This window comes from Dreissena polymorpha, chromosome 6 (assembly GCF_020536995.1).
Source record: "Dreissena polymorpha isolate Duluth1 chromosome 6, UMN_Dpol_1.0, whole genome shotgun sequence".
Lineage (NCBI taxonomy): Eukaryota > Metazoa > Mollusca > Bivalvia > Myida > Dreissenidae > Dreissena > Dreissena polymorpha.
In genome coordinates this window covers 5159148-5175512 of record NC_068360.1, presented here as the reverse complement: position 1 = coordinate 5175512, position 16365 = coordinate 5159148, and the positions used below count along the sequence as shown (strand labels likewise).

At 33.1% G+C, this 16365-nt stretch overlaps 2 protein-coding genes across 3 annotated transcripts in view; both read right to left on the bottom strand.

The window, feature by feature from the left end:
* Positions 1 to 13279, bottom strand: part of LOC127833776 (uncharacterized) — a 30835-nt gene extending 17556 nt beyond the window's left edge. Inside the window, exons 1-2 of one of the 2 annotated variants that reach the window (XM_052359227.1) lie at positions 13140 to 13279; positions 9882 to 9960 (exon numbers count right to left, since the gene is read on the bottom strand). In XM_052359227.1, the coding sequence (XP_052215187.1) occupies positions 9882 to 9960; positions 13140 to 13172 (112 nt within the window). In that variant the 5' untranslated portion in view covers positions 13173 to 13279. The remainder of the gene's footprint in view (positions 1 to 9881; positions 9961 to 13139) is intronic. The other variant, XM_052359228.1, reaches the window with a different exon arrangement.
* Positions 13280 to 13623: 344 nt separating this feature from the next.
* On the bottom strand, positions 13624 to 16321 carry LOC127834156 (uncharacterized). Its single transcript, XM_052359790.1, has 6 exons — positions 15978 to 16321; positions 14956 to 15177; positions 14743 to 14790; positions 14399 to 14467; positions 14174 to 14245; positions 13624 to 13651 (listed from the first exon to the last, which is right to left on the bottom strand). Exons 1-6 carry the CDS (start codon positions 16085 to 16087, stop codon positions 13624 to 13626), a joined length of 549 nt encoding a protein of 182 aa, XP_052215750.1. The 5' UTR covers positions 16088 to 16321.
* Positions 16322 to 16365: the final 44 nt, after the last annotated feature.

The following is a 16365-nucleotide window of genomic DNA, read 5'->3' as shown; positions in this document are numbered from 1 at the left end:
TTGGTCTATCGTTTGGTTTAAAGGATGTTGTCCCTGGAGTGCGGAATGTAAAAACTCCAGGATAATAATTAACAAGGTTGTTAGTCAATATATATATATATATATATATATATATATGAAACCTATTGGCATTGCATTTTGAATGCGCCGATGTTGAATAATATGTTGATATTTATAAAATCTATATAACCCATGCGACCCTAAACCATTCAGGCTATATTTCATTTGACAAAGTTAAAACAAACAAAGCATTTATAGTGTTCATAAGCTTTTTCTTATATTTAACATGGTAACCTAAGTTTTGAATACACTTTACTTAGATTTCATCTTTGTTGTGATATTGTGATGATACAAATACTACCAAATGTGATCAACATTTAGTCATAAGGGTAGCTTCTACAGTTGTTACACCTTTAGCGTAACCTTTAACCGGTTGACCAGGTTTTTGATATCAATTGGCCCAAATTTTACTTTGATTTAAATATTGTCGAGATAAACATTTTTACTTTTATATTTTATTTGGCCTTAACCGAAAATCGGAGTTTGCTTTATTAGATTTATACTGTAACTTTGCTCTACTTTGCTTTCGATGTCATGAACTGTAATGAAATCATTGTAGGTCCCGACTTTGATGGCATGAAAGTATTAAACTTTGCATGTTTTGTTAATTTACCGAGACAAAATGGACATGAGTTAATTAGAAGCGAATTAATAATTGTCTTCGTGAGGTAATCACCAACGGTTTGGAGTTCCGATGAATAAGATTAAATACAAACATCAGAATAACAAACCGTTGGTTATTACCTTAACAAACAACGTAAGCTATATATAATTTTAAATCTAACATGATTGTGTATACATAATATGCCCTTTTTCAACAAAAAAATACATACATTTGTTTTCATGACGACAACACACTTAAATTATAATAACTTTTGTCAGGTTCATTAAGATTATTTGAGGAAATTACATTCAATAAAAATATTAAGCTAATCATGCAAAATGTATACCAAGAAAACAGGTTTGGTAACTTATGTATGAACATTTTACTACTTAAATGTGGTTTCACTGGGCCGAATGCAGGAATGATATGTTTGTCAAACGTCTCCTATATCACATATTTAAGGAGGCACATTTTACTGAACTGAACATCTGGGAATTCTTGAATTACCATGACAACAGAGGGCTATCTTTCCTTTTTTGTGAAGTAAAAGTAAGACGCTCAATTTATTTGGAAAAAAAATCCCACAAATTTTAAAATTGTGAGAAATTTAATCACAAACTCCTCAAAATTTTACAAACAATATTCACATACTTGTAGAAATTGTAAAATGATGATTTTTATGCATAGGTATAGTAAAATATTTTCATTGGCTGGACACTTTTGCTTTCGAAAAATAAAATCATACATCATATGAGCAACTAAATTCTGACAGGTTTAACTGTATCTTCAATGATCCATAGTCAATACTTTTATCAAACATTAAAATGTTTGTCTATGTGATTATGTTGTGTGGCTAGACACATTAGTTATACATTGAATTTTAGTTCTCGTGTGAGAAATGTAAGCCATATAATTTTTCCAAGTTTAAAAACTTTGTCAATAACAATTGTGCCATGTCACATGCGCATAGGATTGCCTATGAATCATACAAATTAACAATATTTGACATTAAAATGCATTTCATGAAAATGCAATTTTATCTATTTGAAAAGAAATCATTCAAGATTGAAAGAAAATTTACACATATAAACGGATAAGAATACGAAAATCTACTCCACTTTGCTGCCCTTGCCTCGCTCTCTGCCAGTACTACATTACTCAAGTGTTTTCACTTTCGTCACATGATCTCTCTGATTCAAGGTATTTCCATTGTAAAAGTGCATGCTTAAATCTTACTGTGATATCTTTAAAGTGACTCCTAATTCAAACAAATCTGGATCCCCATGCTGACTTTTAAACAAAGGATCTCAAGTTTTATTATACAATTTACTGACGGTCCAATGCACTGGTGTGGTGTTTTAGCCGAACTAACGTTACAACACTGGTTTCACCAGTTTCATACTTGTAATTCCTTAACAACAAGCAAATTCGATGAATTGATATCCCCCTTCTCCTCATTTATATATTGACACCTATGAAGTTTCATGTAAAAAAACTTGAATAGTTTCTAAGATATAGCTCTAAAAAGTTTGTGACAGACATACGGATGAATTGTACTTTTGAATATAAAATGTATGTTAAATGCCAAACAACTAACAAAGGCTGGTTTTGTAAAATAGTGTGGATATATTAGATTTGTGAAATGCTTGCATCAAAACTGTGAGATGGCTGACCCAGACCACACGCAAAGAAGGAAAAAAGCCCTACAACATTTACAGGTTTTGATAGCAGAATAACTCCATAATGTATTGCAGTATAATCACATGATTTGTCGCAAAATAACCTTTAATTTCAAAATCTGTCTACATAAAATAGGTAAGGGTGGTGAAAGAATAATAATTAATTAAAGGAAAGTTAAAAATGATTCTGTAAATTGCAGTGGAATTGTAAACTTGTTAAAATCCACTTTATTGTGCAATTTGAACCAAAATGTTTGCTCATGCCATTTTAATAAGGCAAAAGGAAATTATTGCTTATATTGAGGTATAAAAACCATTGAAAACAAATGATAAAAAATTTATATGCAGAAATATGCAAGTACTATACTGCCATAGATGATCTAGGAGATAGCATAGCACATGTTTGTATTCTATATGATTAAACTATATATGTCAGTCAATTACAAATACTTTGCAAAGTATCTTGTGGAGCTTGCTTTAAATTGTATAATAAGTGTACGAACTGAATGTTCTAAAATCAAACCTCTTTAACCATTGGTGGGTTTTCATACTCAAAATACTTTTTCCAAGTATATGATCACAATGATGGTATTGTTAAGTTTAGTGTCTTTCAAAAATCACTTTAAGTTTCAATTAAACATTTCTCATTATGAATAAAATCTTCCTTGTTGAGGAGAACACTTCTAGTTATTAACTAGTGGTTGAAGTATGCATTCATGACTCTGTATTGAACCACTTGAGAACAATCTACCATTCAGCCTCCTTCAGTCTGAATGTTAAATTATTAAAAGTGTTTTTGGAAGAGAGCATAACAAAATTGCCAACTAAAATGCTTTTTATAGATTAAACAATGTCTAGCATTAATATTTCATGTACAGTAAATTGTGGCCTTCAATTGTTTGCGTAAAATCTACTTAAGTTTACATGGAAGGCAGATGAAATCTACTAATGTCGACATGGGAGGAAGATGCAAATAACATGAACGTACAAAAAACATGAACATGTGCGCAATTATATCTGCCATCAATTTTCTCGCTGCATACAGGCATGGAAAGGAATCTAGATCAAAACCTCTGGATAAGACAGCTTCAGTAAAACAAGAAGGTCAACACACACCCTTGTTGACTGTGAGTACTTAAATAGTGGATGGCTGGAAATAGCAATTAATACAAATTGCATCCGTTTTCTGAATAAGTGGCTCTTGAATGACTTCATAGAAATACATGTTGAATGATATTAAGCACGAATCTTTCCCCACTGCCATGTCTTGATAAAGATACATAATTATGTATATTGGGCACCTATTATACATATTTCCATGTGAGCTGGTAGGGTGTTGGTAGTGAAATTCTGTCTAAAAAAGGACTTTTAAAAACACATGATGAGACAGCATACTTTGCACAAGAAACAGATTTTAAGATACGATGAATAGATCAGTATTGTAAAGTCAGTAATTAGTCACTAGCCTTAAAGGGGCAGTCAACCAGATTGACGAAAAAAGAAAAATTATAAAATACCGTTCTTACTCTAACCCTGCGAGTAACTCGCAGGCTGTTCAGGTTTTTATGCTGTTCGTTGCTAATCATTACCTAAGGCTTGAAAATGAGGCCTTTACAACTTGCATCTTGTTAAATAGGAATTCAATTTAATAGTATTTTGTAAGAGACTACAAATGTGTACAAATATGTATCTAAGTTAAAAAGGGTTAAACAAGAGATTGGACTCTGCATTAGTCTGAGCCAAATGTAGGTCAGCGTCAACAGCAACATGAGGTAAGGTTAGAGTGGGTGTGTGATAGTGTTCAAGGACAACATCCATGCAAGTATGAAAGCTTTGTAGGACACATAATTGATATTCTATGAAATGTGCCATTTTGTGTTAACCATGTAGAAATGGAAGGTTGAGTCATTCATTATATACGTCTCAGTCAGTCAATGCCGGGGCATACACAATATTTTCGGATTGGGTCTAATTTTTTATATATTACTGTAAGTACCACATACAATTTGGTGTCTCAATCAAGATCAACGGAAATAACTACTTGTGAGGAGCGGCAAGCAGATCTGGTAAACGAAAGGGCATACTTAAATGTTGACTGTGAAGGACCGATAGTTAAGTATTGCTATTATGAACATCATAGTTCATAGATACAATAACAACCAAATTAAACACGATAAGAGTTAACAACGTAACAGATATATCAGATAGTCACTAACAAATTGTCATATGTATATTTCGCTCCGGATTCATACAAACATTGCTAATTTTGACCGGAAAACACTAGTTGGACTGCCACGATCATGCTGACAAGCAAAACTTAGAAAGGCAATATACATGTTATAATATTATCTGCAACATAGCACTTTTTTAAATCGCCATACCCTTAAGGATGTTTCCTATTGATTGTTTATATTTGTATGACACGGAAGTTTTTCCTAACTGCTACAGATGTATTTTTTTTATATTAAAAAACAATAAATCAAATAGAAATGTAATTAAATAGATTGTGGGTAAATGACCTGTATTATTTTACAAAAATTAGGCCTATGCCCTGCAATGTTGTTACCTTCTAGCAGTTAAACAATATATCAGAGAAAGATAAAACGCTGCAATTTGAAAAACTCCGATATCAATAAGAAGAGCAAATGAACAAAAAATCAAATGCATACATCGTTGTAAAAACTAATTTCTTTGTCAAGGTATGAATGGCCATGATTTAGTTTTATTATGCAGAGAACACACTGACCTGATTGTTGTTTAAAGCAGGGAGCACATTTACCTCAGTGTTGCATTATACAGATAACACATTGACCTGATTTTTGTATTATGAAGCCAACACATTAACCTGATTGCATTACGCAGCGAACACATTTGTCTGATTTTTGTATTATGCAGCAAACATATTGACCTGATTTCGTTGCATTTTGCAGCCAACGCATTGACCTGAGTGTTGCAATATGAAGCAAACACATTCACCTGATTTAGTTGTGTTATGCAATGACCACATTGACCTGATTCAGAAGTATTATGCAGCGAATACATTGACCTGATTTAGTTGCATTTTGCTTCAAACACATTGAAGTGAGTGTTTAATTATGCAGCATTTACATTCAAGTGATTTAGTTGTTTAATGAAAAACAACACATTGACCTGATTGTTGTATTATGCAGTGAACACATTGACCTGTTTGATGCATTATGCAGTTAACACATTGACCTGATTGTTGTATTATGCAGTGAACACATTGACCTGTTTTTTGCATTATGCAGTGAACACATTGGCCTGATAGTTGTATTATGCAGTGAACATATTGACCTGTTTGTTGCATCATTCAGCAAACACATTGGCCTGATTGTTGCATTATGCAACAAACACATAGACATGAGCGTTGCATTACGCAGCGAACACAATTTGATCTGATTGTTGCATTATGCACCAAACACATTAAAATTATTTAGTTGTTTTATGCATTGAACACATTAACGTGATTGTTGCATTATGCAGCAAACACATTGACCTGATTTAGTTGCATTATGCAGCAAAACATTGACCTAATTTAGTTGTATTATGCAGCGAACACATTGTCCTGTTTGTTGCAATATGCAGCGAACACATTGACCTGTTTGTTGCGTAATGCAGTGAAAACATTGACCTGTTTGTTGCATTATGCAGCGAACACATTGATCTGATTGTATTATGTAGTGAACACATTGATCCATTGTTGCATTATGCAGCAAACACAATTTGACACGATTTAGTTGTATTATGCGGTGAACACATTTACCTGATTGAGTTGCATTATGCAGTGAACATATTTACCTGATTGTTGTATTATGCAGCAAACATATTGACCTGATTTATTTGTATTATGAAGTGAACACATTGACCTGATTTGGTTGTATTATGCAGAAATCATATTCATGTGATTTAGTTAATTTATGCAGCGAACACATTGACGTGATTTACTTGTTTTACGCAGCGAACGCATTGACCTGGTTTAGTTGTATTATGCAGCAAACACATTGACCTGACTTAGTTTTATTGTGCAACATACACATTGACCTGGTTTAATTGTTTTATGCAGCAAACACGTTGACCAGATTTATTTGTATTATGCAACAAAGGCATTGACCTGATTTTCAAAATCTCAATTTAAATAGGTTTATGTTAATTTATTATCTACAAGGCTGTCCGGTTACGGTTAGCGCAGTGGTTGGTACATGCACTTCTCACTTATGCAACCGGGGTTCAACCCCCATTCCCAGGGCACGTGAGTTTGGTAGGTGGTCACTATAACGGACAGGTGGGTTTCCTCTTGGCAATCCGGTCCCCCCCCCCCGCCCACAGCATAAGACCACACCAAAATGTGAATAACTTTCAGTAAAACCTAAATACATATGTAGCTGGAAACTGAAGCTTTAATTTAACGTTTCAACTTTCATGAGTCTAGTAATTAAATTAGGTAGGAGTGGTGGGACACACTATGGGTCTCCACATAATGCAGGCCCTGTTCCGGATGGACCTCATGAACTTAGAACATCATCTATGATTATAATGTTTTTTTTGTAACACCCCGCATCAATTTACGTAGATCACTTGTTTAAGCAATGAATGATTATCAGCATGTTTCTCAGCATGTGACATCCTGCCAATCTCTCTTAGAGTAATAGTAACGTCTACCTTAAGTCTCGAATAGCATCACGCACATCAGGGTGTTAAACTTTACTACGCATGTATCACTGTTACCACATAGGTTTTTTTATATTTTAATGAAGGGCATGACCACAAAAGCCAATAAGAAACATACAAATATAATTTAACACAAATAATGCTACATTTATGAATACAATCAGTCAATATGTTAGGGTCGAATGGTATAATAAGGAGGTATTTTACTCAAGTTCAAAATGTAATTCACGCACATGAAATGGAGAACAGACATAAGTTTCCCTCCAAACAGTATAATACACACATTAAAATAATTTTAAACAAAGTAACCGTACTAGTATTATGCATGAGGAATTTGAGTTTAAACCTATGTTACTATTTTTTTATACCAGACAATGGGTATACAATGTATTAAATATTATAGTTTGATCGGGATATATGTTAATCCAACCTCATTCATATTCACATAATTCAGGGATTGTTTTCAATATTTTACATTTGCCATTAACGGGGATGTGCCGAGTCGTGTAAGGACACACTCATCAAAGCGCAGAGCTATTTCCAAAGTATATCACTTAGATACGAAATGTGTTTGCGAAGCTTTCTTCCAGAAGACGTTAGCTATTGGTGGCAGAATGATAGATACAGCACTGAAATCACTATCTTCAGGAACATTGGCTTCCTTTGACAGGCGTGAAAAGCACACTCCCCATAACACAACCCCAGATGCAATCATAGAAGATGTTCGTAATCATATAGAATCATTTCCTACTGTAGAAGCACATTACACACGCCAAGACACTCAAAGGCGTTTTCTACGATCTGATTTAAATATTAGTAAATTGCATTAATTATACAAAGAAAACTGTAAAGAAACGGGCAGGCAATACATCGTACAATTTTCTGTGGGGAGTTTAACTATTCATTCCATATAACCAAGAAGGACCAGTTTCAGACGTGCGCTGTGTATAGAAATAAGGAGATAGCAGGCGAGCTAACCACCGATTTGAAAATTGCTTTTGAATACCATATCAAAAGAAAAAACAGAGCTAGAGATGAAAAGAAGTTGGATAAGTCTCGTGCAAAACAAGACAAGTCATACCATGTTGCAACATTTGATCTAGAGGCTGTTTTACCGATTCCATGTTCTCTTGTGAGTAAAGTTTATTATAAAAGAAAGCTCAATTGTTACAATCTTTCCTTTTATTATTTACAAAACGCAAGTTGGACATGGTTTTTGTGGAATGAAACTGAAGGAAAACGGGGCTCTTGTGAAGAGGGAACTTGTCTTTTGACTTACATGAAATCTCTTTCACAGTAGAGAATGTCTGTTTTTATTCCGACTGTTGTTGTGGTCAAAATCGAAATAGGGTTGTTACTGTTGTATTGATGCATGCTTAAGAGAAATGTAAAAACATAGAGACACTATTGAACAAAAGTATTCAGAAAGTGGACATACTCAGATGGAGTTGTGATAGTGTACATGCTTCGATAGAACGAGCAAAGAAACTTACATCGGTATATGTACCAAGCCAGTGAGAAACAATTGTAAAGGTTGCACGAAAAAGAAATCCTTATGTTGTAGTGCCGATGAAATACTATGACTTTTTAGATATCAAGCATGTAGCCAAATATGTTCTACCGTTAAACGTTGTAAATGTAAGTGGACAAAACGTTTTATGGACAAAAATAACATGGATAAAACTGCAAAAAAGTTATCCGGGGCGTGTGTTTTTTAAGAGCAGTGTTTTGATGACACCAGTTTTCAGTGTGTGCAACTTAAATCCTCAAGGAAAGGACCTTCTATAAAATGTAACTTAAAACCCTTGTATGATGCCAAACTTCCAATTACAGTAGCAAAGAGAAAATACCTGCTATCACTTTGCTCTGATGAATAATTCCTTCATAATATGACCAGTATTTAAAGGATATTCCATCTGATAAGACAACTAGGGACAGTCTTCCAGAACCAGATACAATGAAAGAAAGTGAAGATTCAAATGTGGAATAGAAAATCTGAATCTTGACTTTCTTCCATTGTGAAGGTTGGAGTCAAACAAGTCCATACTGATTGAAATATATGTATTGTTACATGTGTATGTACTGTTAAAATCTAGAATGCAAAAGGAAATAATGATGTACTTCTGTATAATAATATCTCGTATTATGAATATTAATATGAACTTGTGCCAAGTGCACATGTTTCGTTCAGTCTCTAAAAATAGATGCATAGCACAGGGCTGTTTTGCCTTAAGGGAACTTAGACCTGTATGGCATAGAAAAAGCAGGGTACTATTCTTATGCTAAGTAGCACCAAGTGCACTTAACACAGTGGCACACAGAAAATATATATGTTTTACCTTTATGCCATAATGAAGTAAGTGCTATTTTAAATACAAAAACATTAAATATTGTATGCAATTCTATGATATGTTTATAATGCCATAACAATACTTTTACCTAATATTGTAACATAATATTATGCTAATATTCATATTCAAATAAAAGTTGTAGTTTGTCAAACCTTCCTCGTGCGCGCGTGCGTGCGGCTGTGCATGTGTGAAGTTATTTTTTACCTTAGGATTTTGCAAATAAGGCCATACAAGCTCCAGATTTATGTAAGAAAAAATCCCCAATACCTCCTATGAATATACAATACCATTATGCCATGATATTTCTAGGATTATGAGATAACATAAAGTACATAACATCACGAGGATTATGAAAACCATTGACTAACTTTTCAAATATCTGAAAAAAGTCATCGTATAATAGCTCACCGGAAACGCGATTTAATACTTTCACAATCCTCTCTTTTGTGGTAAATGGAGTGACATTTTCGGTAGAAACCGCACGACTAGCTCACTTACTGTGTTTACGAAGCCTAACCTCGTCGTTTTCAAACTTGTCTGTTGACAAAATAGAGGGTCGTCTGGTTGTTGGAGAGTCCTGTAAATAATATAGGCACTCAAGATTACGGTTATGTTACAGCTACACATGCTAGAAGCTGATGTTGAATTCAATACAAAAGGAACGTATAAAGAGAGTATTGCGTTCAATGATCTAATCCAGCCCCATACAGTCTATTTACTACAACTAAAATACTTATTCCTCATGCAGCATTAATTTAAGTAAAATGAAATGTTAATCAAAATACTTTCAGCAAAGATTTCATAAATATTAGCAAAAATGCTTCGAACTAGGTTAAATATTGATCTGTAAGATATATTAACATTTTAATAAAGATACCGGTCGTATCTTAACATTTATATTAATTTAAATCATGGCATCAAATTTTAGCCAAATGATACAATTTTAAATAATGTGCACTACGCGATAGCAAAGAATTTTAATATATGCTTCACAAAGTGCATAAGATAGATTTCTAATGATAGTGTTACTTTATTTTCGTTTGCATCAAGTTACTATCGTGTCTACCAAAATAGATATACAAATATACATCATATATTAACGTGTAACTAGACGAGGAGAAGTAATTTCCAATTGCTTTTTTTACTAATTAGTCATCTCTTGGATAGGCTTGTGAAGCTCATTAATTGTTGTACAATTTCATGTAAATGACAGTCTATCGCCCATATACGTCCGTTGCATATGTCATATTACGTCGTGACCTTTAGACACGCGATTGTGCACAAGCTTCCGTCGGAAATTGCACACGTCACCATTGAGTGTTTCAATGTCTATTTATATATGCATTTCAGTAGGGGGATCAGTTCACGTTAGACAACCGACCAGATAGGTCACCGTTACTTCTTGTCGCGGGGTCGTAGGCCGCCGCATAGATCTTGATCATGATATTTTACGGATATTGGAAAACGTTAGAGTTTAAAACAAAACAAAAATAAATCGCAATCAAACTTGAAATGGACATGTGTTCATTATTGTGTTACACCGATTATGCGACATATAAAATTAATCCTGAATATCTCAAAAAGGTTAAAGCTATATGTAACGGATAAGTGTGTATAACGCTTAAATACTAATATTATTTTCTAAAACTACATATAAAGGAAAACAAATATGAAAAAATGTAATTAACGTTCTTCGACCCAATTCTTTAAATAAAAGCACAGTTTAATATTCCATTTACTGATCAAACTTATATGTAGTTACTTTATTTTCAATTGCGACAATGTTTGTGATATTGTTTTATTTAAAGATACAGCACATTTCAGTGTAAGATGCTATTATATTTTAAGAAAAGTTCATATGAAATACATGTTCAAGAATAGCTGTGACCTAAAAATGTGACCGACCTTCAATTTAGTGATATGGTCCTTGCTTGCGCCACTTCATCTCTGTATGCCGGACTTTTCTACTTGCTTAAAAAATCATATTTAGACTCGATGCTATTATTTGATATTTGACCCTTATATGTAACAAACACCTAGCGGCCTGTATTTTATTCGCGACAACCCCGTCAAACAATTATTTACAGTTCTGTCAAGGTATATAAACATATATTGATGCTGAACAATTATGCTCAGGGCAAAGTGTTATCGGCTTATATATATTAAACATAAAACCTTAAATTGTAACATTGCACCTAGAAATCTTGTTCTCATGTGGGTGTGTCTCACCATGCTTGCCTTTTTACCAAATATTAGATAAATGCTGGACAACCTTATGTTCTTGACAAAGCCTTTACTTTTCACTTAGAATTGTAACCTTGAGCTTGGAACTAATAACCTTGTTCGTGACACGGCATCGGAAAATCCATGACACATTTTTTTCAAGTTCTTTGAAAATATACAATGCCTTATTTAGCTATTCTGTTGACAAAATGGACATTATTGAATTGCAACAAATCACGGAATACAAGTCACACGTCTCAACAACATATGTGATGAACAATCAAATTTCAATTGATACATCCCTGCAAAGAAATTGATTCATGTATGGGTGCAAATCCCTTGATATACGAAATAATTCGGGAAAATAAATAACTGAATGCTTCTTGTTTCATGCATTTCAATTCTCCTCGTTGATATTTATACACCCATGAAGTGTCATACGGACGGACACCGCCAATTTGATATCCATCCGCCTTTTGCGGGGGATAACAATACCACCATAGACCACAGTCGTGTAAAAACAGTATTAAGTGCCACTTATGTTTTAGGGGGGGGGGGGGCATACAAACGACTAAGAAAGTGTACCTGTTACGAATATTTTGAATTTTGATCGTTTAAGAAAGAAATCTGCATTTTGGAACCTGAAGTGATTTTCCTTTATTAAAATTAACGTGGGGAACATCAAGGCCCAGAATTGCTTGCCTAAATTGACTCTCAGATACTTAAGTGATTTGAGCTGGGATATAGTTTTTCAAGATTATACTAGTGCAAGGAGAAAAACGTGTTGTTATAGAGAGAAGTCATCATGGATGATTTTGATGTTTTCTTTATCTGCTTCAAACAAAATCTTTAGATTAAATCTTTGAGCTCATTTAAGGGTACTTAAAGTTTTAATAGTATTTGATCTTATTTATTAAGCAATAGTTATCTTACAGCAATAAGTATGTTCAGATTGAATTATGCACTACCAATTATAGCACTCATTATATCGAATTATTGAAAAAAAAGCGACACGTATATGAACTTCACTCAAACGCAAATTATACTAGAGACCTTATGTATGACTATTGAGCAGTGATTTGAACGAATATGATATGATTACCTGTATAAGGCCTGGTATCTAGGTGTTCTTTTATTAATCATATGTCTTATGCCTTTATATGAGAACATGTATGACATCAGTTAATTGTAGCCTGTGTATGTTGCATGTATGCTTTTGGGTAAATATCATTATCATAGTTGACACAAATTATTGTTTAAATATGCAGATTAAAAGCTTTTGCATCGCCGCTTTTTGGAACGGTTCATGGTTAAAAGATAGGAGACAATTATTTCGTATTATAGTTACAAAAGAATCTTCTCAAATACAAACATGGTAAATATTTTTTTAACGTTGAAACATATATGTTAATTAAACGTATTCACACTATTAAACAAGAGAAAGCTATAATACGGGTACAAAGCATTATTGAATGGAAAACTATTGCAATTTACTTATTAGCTGTTGGAACATAACACATTTTAAATATTTACCGTCGTATTCACCTCATGACCGCTCAACAGCATTTCATGGTTTTTAAGATCGTTTTGAGTCTCATCATATTCTTGTTCCAATTGCGCTTCTTTTTCAATCAACAGCTCAAGTCGGTTACTGAAAACGCAACAAAACCTTTTCGATAGTTGTCCATACTTATCAAGCATAAACACTTAGCTATTTCCATGTGGGGAAAAGTGTCATAGATTTGTATGTATTTGAGTATGATGCGAGTTCATTCTGTTTATGAATATATACTTTTATCATATAAGATTGTCTATGCGCTCATAAATGTTTATCATTGTTTTTGTCGTTCTACACCTTATTGTTCGAAATAGGATGCAGAATTATGCTAAACGTTTGAACGCTTAAAAGTTTAAAAACATTTGTAAAGGTTCTAACTCACTAACTGTCACGAATCACGCTAAAAATTCCAAATTACTTATGTTTGGCAAAAACTCTTCATGTGGTATGTTAATTCCTTTATACGTAGATACGTTTCGGTTTCTTACTTATAATCACATAAAAGCAGTTTATTTAATTAATTCTGTGGCTGAGCTTCACTGCACAGGCAATTTAAGCCTCTCTTTTTTATTGTATCCACTTTAGCATGACTATCAAAAGTTGATATATACTGGTGACATAAAAAAATGTACACCCATGTTGTTAATCGACATATTGTGGACACCATAATATCCATTTGTTGTACCATAATTGGGTTCACCTTGCTAATCAGCTGAGTCAAGCGAGAGAGTATCGCGTTGTATATTTTAGCTATTTCCGAATATCATACAGTATTTATGGTTAAACATAATTTGAATTATTGTGTAATATAAACATTCTCAAGTAATTATTTTACGGTTAACATTATAACTGAGTTAATGTCGAAATGTATGAAAACTATATTTTATAAATATACATGTTAGAATATAAGTTATGTTTTAATATTCAAATTCAAACTTTGACGAGAGTCTCTTTTTGTAATGCAACAGCGATTCCAATAGTGAACGCTTGAAAAAAAGAAGGACCAAACCTGAGTTCACTTCTAACGCCTAAGTTCAAAGCAGACTTTCGTCTCAGTTCCTCGACAGTTTCGTTCAATGTGCTGCAATGATACAACAGTTGGGGAGTATTGTATTCATATGTTTTCGTGTATTGCATGTTTAAACGTTGTATATTACTTTTTAGAAAATTTGGTTTCGATACAACTCAGGCGCATCAGTTTGTTGTAAAAAGAGACGATACTACGAAATCTTACTTCACTCTGTTTTGCAGTATTTGTTTCTTCTTCTTCAGGATGATAATGTGTTCTTCTTGTGTTTCAATTCTGTAGAAATTGTATAATAAATGACATGCATCACGTGCGGAAAAAATACTTTAAAATATTAATTTAACCGTAAATGGTTCTAATATGGTAATGGTCATAAGACCATTATTTGTTTAAAATGTCTTATATAATAATGCAATATAGAGCTAAACCATCACATTTCGCGATTTTAACAAATGAGACAATACATATTTAAGAAACTGTTTATTTATGATGATCTTGCCAAAATTTTACATCGTTATGATATTAATACAGTATTTGAATGCGATATTTACTGTCGTTGCCATTCGTTTCTGTCCTCGTTACTGCAAGACTTGACGGACCTAGAAATCACCATCATCATCATCATCAATGTAACATAAATTTGAAGACATAACTCTTTCAAAACATTTCAAATTGTTTCAAACTGTTGATTAACAAGACAAATGCTGTAAGTTTATGTAAAAAGAAAAGACATTACACTTTATTATTAGTTTTACTTAACGTACTGTAATGACAAATTTAGTTGTTTTATTTCTTCTTCTCTGCGTGCTATCTCTTGTTGTAGGAGGTCCATTTCCTTCACAAAAGTGTCTTCGTTTTTCACACATTTATTTCTCATATCTTCTAATGATTGTTGTAGGAGGTCCAATTCCTTCACAAAAGTTTCCTCGTTTTTCACACAGATCTTTCCCATGTCTTCTAATGATTTTGCTATCGGCAGAAGTTGCCTGAAATCAATAATAACCACCATGAAAAAGATTTTGATCATACGTTGCATCTGCACCAATGTTCAATCAGACTCTTATGCAAATGGTTTTGCTTATTTTAGCAACTCGATAGGATACATTAAACTTAAAATGTAATTCATTTGTACTTACAATGGGAAAACTCAAAGTTTTCGTTAAATGAAAACTTTTGGTATTGAAAATAAACCGAGTATATTAAGAAATACATCTAATGCATACTTTCAAATTCTACTGAAATTTGTTTAAGATTATTCTCCAGTTTAAATAATTGAAACTAAAACACGAGAAAGTTGAGTTTGGATAGCCTTGACCAAAAGCTTGGTCGCAAAATACAATGGGAAAAGGTTTTGACTCTTAGAAAGATGTCATTAAATTACAAGCGCAATCTGTTTTCCTCTATGTTGCACATTTTATTAATAAGCGTCAAATGAAGTTTGTTTAACTGGGTATGTATTTTTTTAAATGTGTGTGTAAGTTCTTATTTATAAATTTAAATTTAAACTAATTATGTAACATAATAAAATTTAAAGCCACCATATTTCGATTCAAGATACCAGGTATCAAAAATATAGTATAATTAAAAACCTCAGTTATTTCAGAAGTTATCAATGAATCTTTTAGTTAATTACTGATGTATACATTATTTATATAAACAATTAAAAAAAACGCCAGCATCTATTTTTGTTAAACACAGGAAAATATCGATTTCCCGCCATCCCATGATATAACCAGTCTATATCATCTCTTTTTTATATATAACAGCCGATAATTGGAGAACTTACCTACAATGGTCTGTGGATATTTGAGATTTTAAAATTTCACATTTCTTCATTTGCTCTTCATGTAAGCCCCGTTTCATTTGAATTGTTTTTTCCTGAAACAAGTGCCACATATATAGCCATTATTTGCTGTTGATAGAATAGGTATAGAATAAAGGAGACGCCAATGTTCTCGCACATGTATCATCGAATTAAAGGAAGAAAACGTGCATCTTATGTGTTTTCTATATTGATAAATTTAAAAATTTCATTCTAATAGTCGTCCAAACTGATATGAAAGGCATAATATTGCCGTTGTGTAATGTATGCGGTGTCCGCCTAGCGACCAGGAGGTCCCGGGTTTGATCCGTACTCACGTAATTTCCCCCTAAATGTCGCAAGTTGTGGTTGT

Bases quoted from the DNA above. Each gene is read 5' to 3' on its own strand.
- LOC127834156 (XM_052359790.1), bottom strand. From the start codon at position 16,087: ATGTGGCACTTGTTTCAGGAAAAAACAATTCAAATGAAACGGGGCTTA. The intron at 14,246-14,398 runs GTAAGATTTCGT...GTATCATTGCAG, and splicing joins ATACTGCAAAACAGAGTGAA to CACATTGAACGAAACTGTCG. The intron at 13,652-14,173 runs GTTTGGTCCTTC...TGTGATTATAAG, and splicing joins GGCGTTAGAAGTGAACTCAG to TAAGAAACCGAAACGTATCT.